A 12,216-nucleotide genomic window follows, 5' to 3' on the forward strand; every position below is an offset into this window, starting at 1 on the left:
AAAAAAGACATAATTAAAAAAATTTTTAAATATAAAAATCAAGTCAGAAAAGCAAATTTAACACTTTTCCCCCCATGACATTCTTCACATCAGTGCTTACAACTGGTAATCTTTAAGATCATTCTGTGAGGCTTCTCTCTGGTGCCAACCTCTAAGCTCAGCTCTCAGATTTCTCAGACATTTCGCAGTTGCCAGTTGGAAGTGAAGATGACATATATAAATGTCCATGTAAATAATGTATTTGGTAGACTAGATACGTCCTAATATGCCTGATATGTCTCACATGGAAAAAGAAATGGAGTCTATCTGAGTGCAAAGTGAGAATTTATGCCCACCTACGCATTTAAAACAAACAAACAAAAAATGTTCAGGAAACACAAGTTGTGCTGTTTTTTGAAATAAAAGTATTACATACAACACTATTTACTTTCACACAATTTAGGTGACCTAGAAAAAAAAAAAAATCACTGAAAACTTTGAGTCAGGTATTTTTTGTTTGATTTCTGTACAGATTATTATAGGCTTGATAATTTACATAAGCAAAAAGGTTCACTCTCTTTCCAAGGAAATACTCCTCCACATACATGTGTCAAATTTTATAACTATTGTTAGAGGTTAGTAAGTCCTGATGCCTAATCACTGGACACCAGTTCAAGAATCCTTCATCCATCTGTTTACTAACATATATAAAGTCAACATCTTTGAAATTTTGTACATTTTAAAGGTAAGATGAATTATATAGCCTTTTATTTAGACATTAAGATGGTGCGGATTGTTACCCCATTACATGTAAAAGTCGTGGGTTAATATTAAGACCTATCGATAAATAATGTGTCTAAAATAAAATGGTAAAGAATGGGTTAAGCGCTCATGTTCAAATATTTTACTATGGGAGAAGAGAAAGGCCACTCACACTTTTCTGTCAGAGGATAATTTTCAAAGGCCAGTATTTTAAAACATTTGCCAACTGATGGACTAAGACATACTAAAATATTTATGTATATTTTCAATGTGGGATATCTGTAATAATAAAAACATAATACACTAATTAGGCTGGACATCCTTCCAGCTGACCTTCCAGACAAAGCCCGGGATTTGAGGGAAGCCCAGGTCCCAGGTACCAGAGGGAAACTGGTGCTGGTAGCTGGGGGAAGGAAGGCCTACTCTTGCATGAATTTTGTGCATCGGGCCTCCAGTGTACATATACACTGGAGGCCCGATGCACAAAATTCATGCTAGGGGTTCAGCCCTCACAGCCCCAGCTGCCTCACGGCCTCATGACCCCCACTGCCCCTGACACTGGTCATTCTGGAAGGTGGCTCTACCCATCCAGTCTAGTTAGCATATTAGCTCTTTATTAATCGGGCTAGAGGCCCGATGCATGAAATTCAAGCAAGAGTATGCTTTCCTTCCCCCGGCTGCTGGCACCAAGCTTCCCTCTAGCACCCAGGACCCAGGCTTCCCTCGCAGCCCCAGCTTCATCTAGAAGGTCGTCTGGAAGGATATCCAATCTAATTAGCATATTATGCATTTATTATTATAGATATATATGAACAAGTATATTTCTTTACACACTTGCCTTTTGTACTTTTTTCATTTTTGACTTGCTTTCCCAAATTATTATGAAGAATAACATGATGCGAGTTACCACCTTGTCTTTGCAGTTAGTTGTGCTAGACACATTAAATATTTTTATCCTTACTACCCTAAGAAGTTGGTGTTATTGCCCTTACTTACTTTACTAAGGAGAAAAGGGAGACAGAGAAATCGAGTAAGTTGTAGCTAGTAAGTGAGTGTGTTGGAATTTAATTATAAATTTACTTAACTTGAATTACGTTGCTCTTTATAGAGAGAACCATATTCATGAAATCAGCACCTTTATATTGTTTTCAACTAGTTTTAGGAGTTTGTGGTTTCACATATAGCATGGTTAACAGATGTACACTAAGGTGCATTTTCCGTGGCTGTATCTCTAAATTTATGATTGGAGAGGCGCTTGATGAACATTAAAATCTAGGAAAAGCAGGTCAATATTCTTCCCCTCCTTCTCTCAGGATTTGTTTTCGTTTAAATGCAGTTTTCTGTGTCATTTGATGATGACACAAATGATGCCGCATATACATTTTTAAAAAAATCAATAAATCCACAGTTGTATTAAGAAATATTTTATTAACAAAACAGTAAATTCCACTTGCTTAGCATTTCCAATAATGGATAAATTGGCCTTGCAACAAAAAAACAAAACAAACAAAACCCTTGAATACCCAGTCACACAGAGCACTAGAAGGGGAGGGTCATGTGGCCTTTGACCACACCACACATTATTGTAGTATTTGTTGTTTTTTTTAAAAAAAGGCAACACATTACATGGATAAAAAAGAAGCAGATTCAATCAGAAAAGTTAGTCTAGAGATGTAATCAAATTTATGCCAGGTAGTGTGAAATCCTCTATTGATTGCAAACTGTGTATGGAACCCTGATACTTTTGTGTGAAGATTTTACTCGTGTCTTTTTCTCTCCCTAGCTCATGTTCCTCTCTTTCTCCACTTTAAAATAAAGAAGAAGAAAAAAAGCTAGATTTTGTGTAGGCCAATAACATTAGTAATATTTTTACTGACAATATAAGATTACATCATTGCATGACATCTTAAAATTTATGTTGGAAAGAAACATTGAAATCATTCCCCAACAGCACTACTTCATAGATATACTGCTTAAAAACACCATTATTGATTTTCTATCATAGTTTAGAATCTTTCCAGGTGGAAACTAGGTCAAGTCCCGTGGATCAAATGAAAAAGCAACCATTTCTTTTTATAACCTCAAATGTAAATTAGTGGTTTTATATTTACCTTCTTATTTCACTGGCTTTCCCTGAGTAAGACTGAATGAGAGGGGGGAAAAACACAAAACATGAATATTTTTAACCTAGCAAATGAAAAAAAAGAAATGTCTGAAACACAAGCAATGGATGTTAAATTTTAGTTTTATTCCTTTACTTTCTGGGTCACGAAAAGCCTTGATGACTTTTCATTCACAACAATTTCTTGGCAACCGTAGGTATTGGTGATTTGCTATGTTTCTAAGGTGCTGTATGTCTGAAATCCAGGCCACTTCTTGGCTTTTTATTTTCATCAACTAAAGTATTATAAAAGATGTTTTGCATTTTTTGCCTTTGCTGATTAAAGCTAATTGTAAGTGTTTTATTCTCTTCCTTGAAATCTATTAGCGTTTTTTGGAGATGTTAAAGTAATGCAATCAATTTATACTGAGGCATCACCTTCCAATCTAATAATGCACTTCTTTTGCATTACTTTCTCATACTGCCAATTTATTGCTATGAACATCATTGAAACTATATGCAAAAACAAGTGTATAATCTATACTTTCCTACCATTTAATGTGTTAAATTAAAAACGATTTAATGATATATATATATATATATATATATATATATATATATAACCACAAAAGTTAAAATATGGTCAATAATCAACAAATAGGGAATCAAAAATTCCTGAAAATACTTTTAGTTGAGAAAGTGTTTACTTTCCAAAATCTTTATCATGCGCATTAGGTTCAGAGAAAAAAAATAATAATTTCATTGGGAAAAAAGTTTCCAATTGCAGCAATTAGATTAAGGTGTATATCAACCAATTTTGCTTCCATAACTTCCTCACCTAATGGTTCATGCCCATACATCAAGATAACATTGGTATTCTATTCGGTAAGAAAAGGTTCCATTTCATTGGGGAAATGTCTTCTTGGGGTTTCTTGGGACCATGGTCTCAATGAAGCAAATCACCCCATTTGTCATCAATACCTTGGCACAATTATCTTCCTTCCTGCTTTACATTTTGTCAGTAAATATTTGTTAGTATATATATATGTTTGGGTCTTTTGTTATATCTGATGGATTACTCTGAATTCATATGTGTGTATGTGTGTGTACATCTTTGATTGTGAATAGTGAATGTATGTGGAAATGTATTAGGGGAAGAAAAAAAGATTATAAGATACATATGTATAGCTTTTTACCTTCTAATTCACACCTTTCATACAAATACTAGAACTTAATTGCAACAGAATGAAGGCTGTACATGTAAGAAAAAATGTAGCTGAGTCTTTTTATATACATTCATACATATCTTTCTTAGAATAAACACTACATTGTAACTTTATTTTAAAAAGTAAGTAATTGTGGCAATTTATAATGATGGCCAAAAAACAAAAAACAAAAAACAACCCTGAAATAATTGTTGCTCCAATGTCATAAAACTCCCTATAATTAGCAACACTTATAACATTTAATTTACCAAAAATGGCTGAAGAGCAGAGATATATTTTGCATTTTCTATACAACAGGCTATAAAACGTCACTTAACCACAGTCCAGAAAGCACACAGAGATGGATTTTATATAAACATATGTAGTAACATATTAAGCGTGCATGAAAATTTCCCAATGATTGCATCTATGCCCTCGTTTTTGTTCTGAAATTTTAGTGTGAAGATGTGCCTTATATTTCACAATGTTGAAAATAAGGCCTCCATACATTTTTTCCCCCCTCACAATCATAAAGGGGCTTTTTGAATGTGTTCCTACACAAGTCTTCAAAAAAGCCAGCACTTTAATTTCATATGTAAATTCCAACCACGGCTCCGTTTGCGCCAGGCAGCAAATTCTTAAGGATTTGCAGGTCGAGTCACTCAACATGCCACAGTCTTCTCTGGCAATAAGACTATCTGACTTCTCGGGCAAGCGCTAGCACTTTGGCTAAATCCAGGATCATAGGTAGCTTCTTTTGTGTGTGTTGTGTTTCGTGTTGTGCCTTGATGTTGTAATACTCCTTTGCTTTATGAATGCGTGCAGTCATCACTGTCTTTTTAGAAATGTTCCAGCAACATAAAGACAGGCAGAGTAAATGAAAAACACTGTGGATGTTAGGGAATTTATTGGCCCCTGTTTTTTAATTTTTTAAATTTATTTTTCTTTTTTGGAGAAACAAGAGCATGAGATACTTGATTTTTTTGATTTTTTTTTTTTAAAAACAGTCTTTCCTTCCTGATTGCATTCCCTGTCTTCTTTTTGTATGTGCTTCATAAAAAGGAAAGTAAATAAGTTTATATTATGTCTCAGATAAAATGAAGACTATTTCTATACAAGGGTCCTTTTAAGATCTTGGAATCAGACGTAATACTCTTTATCCTTGTTCTTCTTGTTTTTGTTGGCGCTTTTCGCACTGCTGGGTTGTTTCTCCTTTACGACAGCCCCATTGGACTGCGCTGAGTTACTAATGTAGTTTCGGCTCTCGTCCACGTGGTATGAGCCTTCATCCCGGTTTCTGTACTTGTACATGGCATAGAGGAGGATGAGGATGCACAGGGCGGCGGCGGCCACTATGCCCACCACCATGCCTGTGGTGCTGCTGGACTCCCGGATCACTTCTGCGGAGCCTGGGTATGGCTCTCTGCCGCCTGCCCGGGTTGGGTTGGCTATAGGAAAGGGGGGAGAAAAAAACACACACAGAGTGATTATGGAGTTCCTTGAACGCTAACAGTTACCTTCTATTTTCATGACTAATGGGATGGCACCAGGAAATGTAGAATGCTGTGAAGTGTGGAAACCCCATGCCGCAGGGTCCCAAAAAACTGGGGACAATGAACCAAAGCACTGGCTGAGAGATTTGTTGCCATCTTTTCTTTCTCACAGATCAATTTTGTTAACAAAGTCTTGGAAGTACAGCCCCAAATAAGCTCCATGGACCTCTGAAAGGCCATTTGGATGTGTTAGGTGGAAAACCATAAACCCAACAATGGAAAATGAAATCATAATGACCCTGTCTTGTAAAATATTAGAGGGTATCAGTTTCAGAATCAAATTGATGTTAACATAGAATCCTTAGAGCCAACTCTAGACTCTGGGTAGATAACTTTAGGACTATTTATTTAAAACTATAGGAGGCAATATGATTGCATAAAGTATTGAACAATAAAATAACTCAGACATTTGAATAATGTAAATACCTGCTTTGTAAAAGTATGATTTTAGTCACAACTTTGCAAACTAAAACAAAATTAATTCCTTTTTCTGTTGGAGGTTTATTTGTATGTATGGATGGGAATTCATTGATTCGTCGCAGTTGAGTGATCACCAAAACCAAATTTGGGAGGTTAAAATAAATGATTCCACCCTCCCTCAGTTTTATAGACCATCCATATTTTGAGTCAAAACTTGGTGCCTAGTAGATAGCAATAAGTAAAGGACTGGCTAGCTCTGTTTTATTCAACTGGTAAAACCCTCTTTAATCTTTCCAAAGGATAAAGAGTAACGAAGCTTTCTTTGGTCAGGAAATGGGTGTTTGGGTGGCACACTATCTTCCCAAGGCCTCATCAGGCGCTGACATTGACTATGGATGGGGAGAAGACATCCTGTGATTTCGCTTACAGATCAGGGGAGGCGAAGGTGACTCTTTTACATAATACACTTAAGAATTTGTTGCAAGAATTTAAAAGCCTAGGAACTATAGAGAGAGACGATTCCATCCCACTTCTCTCTGAGCCTAGGTCCGTGGTCAGCAAACTGCAGCTTGGGAGCCACATGCGGTTCTTTGGCCCCTTGAGTGTGACTCTTCCACAACATAGCACGTGCAGACACGCACATACAGTGTGATAGAAACTTTGTGGTGCAGAAGTTGGTTTCTGGCTCTCAAAAGAAATTTCAATCGTTGTACTATTTATATTTGGCTCTTGTCTAATGAGTTTGCCAACCACTGCCCTAGGTCATTTTTCTGTATGAAATTGTTTTCTTTTTCTGAATCTTAAAAGGTCATTACTCTACAGATGTAGTGGGTTAATTTTTAAAAACTTTGTAAGTTATGAAGAATGAATTTAAATCATGACCAGATTGCATATATATCAAATATTTATGCATGTGAATGTATACACACTCCAGAAATGGACTAATTCAAGAAGACTAGGATTGCGCTTTTATATCACTACTATTCAACATTATGTAATAATTATTTTTTAAACATATTTCTACAGAAGTTCCTATTCCTGGGATTGCTTTACCAACTGAAGCCCTGGACTGCTTTATAATTTCATTTTCAGACTTCACCAAGATTTCTTCTGTCCACATGTGAATTTCTTGCTGTTATTTTCCTTTCCTTCTCCAAACAAAGCCTTGCAAATATAGTCACTTACATAGTCATAGCTTTCAATCTCAAAGCAGCAATAGGTTGTATTCTGAACGACCAAGTGCAGCAGGTAAAACACTTCTTTGTTGAGTAAGTCACTGCTTGCTTTACAAAACACCAGGTAATGTTGCTGAATAAGCCTTGGCATTGCATCTGTGGCCAAGGTGGAGGAGACAAAGACTGTAATCCACAGCATCTGATTACAGGAAATTAATTTCCTCCCCAGAAGAACAGAACCTACTGCAGAAACTCTGTCACCACCTGACAATCCAAAGGCCACACTTTCTCTTTCAAATACAGTCATCTTGGCCAAACTCTGCCAATTAGCTCAGCTGCTAATGTTCACTAAATGACAACTTTCTACCTGCTCAATAGGAGGAGTATTCTTTTGCCAGAATGTCACAAGAGCTGGATCTTTACTGAAATGTTACCTAAGTCTTTTCTCCCCACCAGGTGGGATGCTTTCATTTTCAACACATTTTCATAATTATCTCATTCTATTTGTCAGAAAGGGAAGGGGAATGTGGAGATAAAATATACATACATACATATATATATATATATATATATATATATATATATATATATATAGAGAGAGAGAGAGAGAGAGAGAGAGAGAGAGAGAGATGTATGTTTTCCCCAGTTAGGAATTTGGTGAACTGTCTTATCCAAGAATTTTATTCTTAATTTATCTGTTTAAATATTTTTAATATGTTTTTACAGTGACAGCATGAGCAGCATACCATCCATTTGATGCTAAAACTAGAATATGATTGCAAAGACCTAAGAAAAGCCTCAAATGCTTCAATTTTGCCATAGAGCCATTTGATAAGGACCTCATATTTAAGGGAAATACTTATATTTTTAGCAATTGCAGACAAAATGATTTAAGTCACAGATAGGCCTAAAAATAGCTCTGTAACTCATGTATACATAGATTATTTAAAAAGCACTATATTTAGAATATTTATTTTTAAAAAAACACCTAAAACCCAATGAAGGAATTTTATCCCTTTTCTCCTGATTAGAGCTAAAAAATTAATACTTACCACAGGTATTTTTATAGGACTACTTGGAATATGCAGTTGCTTTTTATCTAATTGATTATTCAATAACATTTTTTTCTATTTCAAATCTGAAGGATAAGTGGTATTTTCTTGACTTTTATGCTAAATTTAGAATTATTAATAATAGTAAATAAAGGCCCAGCCTGCCCATTAAATTGTTAATGGGATATCTCTCCTAGATGTGCAATAAAAGGCTATAGAAATTCACATATATTTATGAATTATAAATGTGGCTTCATGTATTGATCATCATTATTGGCTTATTTTGATGATCACTGAAAAGTACATGAGGAAATTTCATTTAAATGTAGAGAATAGTATAAATGGCTCAAAAAGCTAAATGCCTTCATATATAATTTGCTTAAAATTTTACATAAAAAGACATCTTTTAACCATTTATGACAATGTGAAAAAGAATTTAACCAGAGAAATCCATAATCAACTCTTACATTTCATGCAGTTTGAATTTTGCATTTCCTTTAAACTCCATAATAAACTAAATCAATGTATTTTTTATGCATGTTTTATTTGTGCATTTTGCAGAGCCATTTTATTATTATTTTTTTAAATATATTTTATTGATTTTTCCACAGAGAGGAAGGGAGAGGGATAGAGAGTCAGAAACGTTGATGAGAGAGAAACATCTACCAGCTGCCTCTTGCACACCCCCTACTGGGGATGTGCCCACAACCAATGTACATGCCCTTGATCGGAATCGAACCCGGGACCTTTCAGTCCGCAGACCGACACTCTACCACTGAGCCAAACCGGTTTCGGCTAAATCAATGTATTTTAGATAATTAAAGCAATCTACATCTTTTTTCCTAATAGTGTTAAAAATCAAGGAACTACAATTTATTTTACTCCGTCACCTTTTCTTTGTTCCAACATGTGATGAGAACATTTTAAAAACATGTAAAAGATAAAGGAGAGAAGCTAAAAGAATGGCATACATGCAAAGTAGTAATAAGCCTTGAATGGTCAAAAGTGGACTGATTTGTAAGTAACATTAAGCTAATGTAGCCAATTCATTATATCAGGCCCAGAGACAAAAGAAGCCCAGGTCCATGGAAAACCTCAGTAGGACTGATGATGGGCAGGCACTTAGGTACTACTCAGTGTGACTGGAAATAGGCAACTATTCAATGCAGAGTGGTGGCACATGTGTTTTGGTTAAAGTCTAGGGCACTAGCAATAAAAAAAAAAAAGTAGACATAATTCTAAGCATGTAGCTCCATTTATGTTTTCTAATTTTAATAGTTCTATTCACATAGTGAAATCATGACTTATAATTTATGTAAACACTGTAATAATAGGTGCTTTTATTTACTAAAGGTTTCCCACATAATTCTGCCTTATCCCTGTTTTGCAGAAGAATGCCCAACACCATGTACCCCTGAATCCACTGGGGTGGTGTGTACACTGCTAGGTCTATTAAGGAATGCATATGTGGGGAAAGCACATATGCATTCCTTAATGGCAATATAAAGACTTGAGTTTTGCTGGCATTTTTGCTTAAGTGAGTCAGAGATATTCATTATACTGGTAAGGGCAAAGAGCTGTCCCAGGAATTTAACCTCTTTCACATAAGCCACTTTTCAGCCAAAAGGCTGTGGAGATATTCCTGGGACTCGTGGGACCAGATGGCATTATCTTAAAGGGCAAATGAAAATGATTTTTAATTCTATCTCTTTCTCTCTCTCAAATAATTGACAAGATCCTGATGGTTTCTAAAAGCTTTTCACATTGTCTGCTTTGGCCCAGGTTTATTAAGAATCCTCTAGGCAAACTCTATGAATTTTCTTGTTTTTCATTGTCTAATTAATATTGGGATTACTTAGGTAGGCATAGCCTTTCCAGTGTTAGGATAGTTATTAACATATCTCCACATTAAACCCTAAAACCAGTTTATTCATATCATATAATAATTCATGATGCAAAAGAGATATCCCAGTGCCTAAGTGTATTTGTTGCTTTGCATAAAAATGTTAAAATGTTTAAAATTTTAACTTATCCTTAAATTTGCTGAGACAATTATTTTAAGCTACCACGACAGGAAAAGAAATTGTCCTAATTGGCATTCTTTCTTTCTTTTTGACAGTTCCTGGCACTGTATCTGTGAAAGAACTTTTCCCCAAGTAGGAACTAATTTAGGTCCAGTTAACAAACATCACAAGACAGACATGTTTGAGAGACACAGTAGGCTGTAGTGCAGAGAATTATTTGTGACAGGTCTCATTTCTTCCCAGCTCCTCTGTCATCAAACCTATGTTGCTCTCTATTCCTCCTTACTTAGTCTCCCTCACTACCTCTTCTTTGTGACTCTCCACTCTCTCCCAGCTCAGGACTTATCTTTGAAGGTAGCTTTCGGAGTGTATAGTGGGTGTGTCCCTGCCCATTCTCAGGTAAATGAAGGTCAGGCCATTAGTGGTCAGTGCTTTTTGCCTCTGGGATAAGAGCATTCCTTAGCATGGTGCTAAATGAGTGACAAAACTTAGTGCCAAGTTCTTAATTTCAAAGCATAATATAAAATAGTCCTTACTGTCCAAAACATCTCAATGTGATTGATTGTTCACTAGACACGGGCTTTGTGTTTTATACTGGCATACTTTCCTTTAAAATGTAACTTCCTAAATTTGTTTAGAGAATAAAATTATATGCTTTATCAGAAGGAATAATAGTATCAAGTAAAAAACAAAACAAAAAAACACACACAACCATTTATTATGCAAATGGAGATCTGAGCAGCACATTAGGCCATTAAGCTTTACTATAGCTTCTATTTATTGCTTTGTCATTATTTAATTGTTTCTAGTCTTAACCAAGGCTGGAGTATAAAGCCCACATTTTACTTAGAAAAATAATTCTCAAGTGAAGTTCTAAAATAACTATGCATTATGAAAGGTAAATTTTTGAACATTAATGAATCTCTCCATAGAGGTTTCACTTTGCAATAGAAAGCATTTGGCACACTTTATCTGTTCTTCCTGAGATTGGAAACATAGCAATCGAAAATTGCTATTAAACTATAATTGCTCATGGTTTATGTTTTTGTAACACTGCATGAGAAAGGCTTAAAGTCCTAACTCCTGTCACATAGAATGAGGGTTTGGTGGATGATTGTGGGACCTTATATTTCCATTGATGAGTTCACCAAAGCAATAACCATGCCACAAGATGCTCTTTTTATCACTCAAATTGTCATTTTTATGAAACTACTTTGTATACTTGGATGAGCTGTTCTTTCACTGTAATCTTATTATATTTATGTTGTTTCCAAAGTTAGCTTTGTAGGGCGAGATTGTAGTTTCCAGGCAATTTTTATTGCTGATTTTATTTCTTCAATATAGGCTGTTAGTATATAGGTATGTCATCAACCATGACCTTGTCATATCAAGAATGAAGCTAGAGTTTCACTAGATACTGATGCCAGAGAAAATATAGCTTTTGAGCTTTAACAACAACAAAATTGTGAGACCACCAATCTTAAGAAATAATTCTCTCTCTCCCATATATATATATATATATATATATATATATATATATATATATATATATATATATTTCTGCCATTCTGCTACCTGGAATTGTTAACCTGTCTTACAATAACCTGTCTTACAATAATCCTTTTTAAAAACGACTGGCAAAATACATTTATTTAAATTTTTTTTCATTAAGAGTCAGTAATCTTTATCAAATATTAAATTAAAAGTAATCAATTTAAAATTTCTGTCTCCATACCATGTAAGAAAAGGAGCTGCCTAAAATGATATCATTAGAACAGAGTTCTGTACTATGTTTTAATAGATGTGGAAGTTATTATAATTCTAGCTTAGCCTTCAAAATGGTTTCAGATTTATGGGGGAAGACTTGACTTTTCCAGTATCCAGTTTTATTAATACTGTGAAAAGAAAATTGGAACTGTAGGCTCCTGGGGTGTTTGTGAATTGA

The 12,216-nt window shown here is 35.0% G+C and overlaps 1 protein-coding gene across 40 annotated transcripts in view; it reads right to left on the reverse strand.

Moving 5' to 3' along the window:
- Window positions 1-2,350: 2,350 nt before the first annotated feature.
- Window positions 2,351-12,216, reverse strand: part of NRXN1 (neurexin 1) — a 964,391-nt gene continuing 954,525 nt past the window's right edge. For all 40 annotated transcript variants that reach the window (XM_084900752.1, XM_084900751.1, XM_084900742.1 and 37 more), the window contains one exon: window positions 2,351-5,495. In XM_084900752.1, the coding sequence (XP_084756878.1) occupies window positions 5,188-5,495 (308 nt within the window). In that variant the 3' untranslated portion in view covers window positions 2,351-5,187. The remainder of the gene's footprint in view (window positions 5,496-12,216) is intronic.

This window comes from Pipistrellus hanaki (assembly GCF_964339955.1).
Source record: "Pipistrellus hanaki genome assembly, chromosome: 12".
NCBI classification, from domain to species: domain Eukaryota; kingdom Metazoa; phylum Chordata; class Mammalia; order Chiroptera; family Vespertilionidae; genus Pipistrellus; species Pipistrellus hanaki.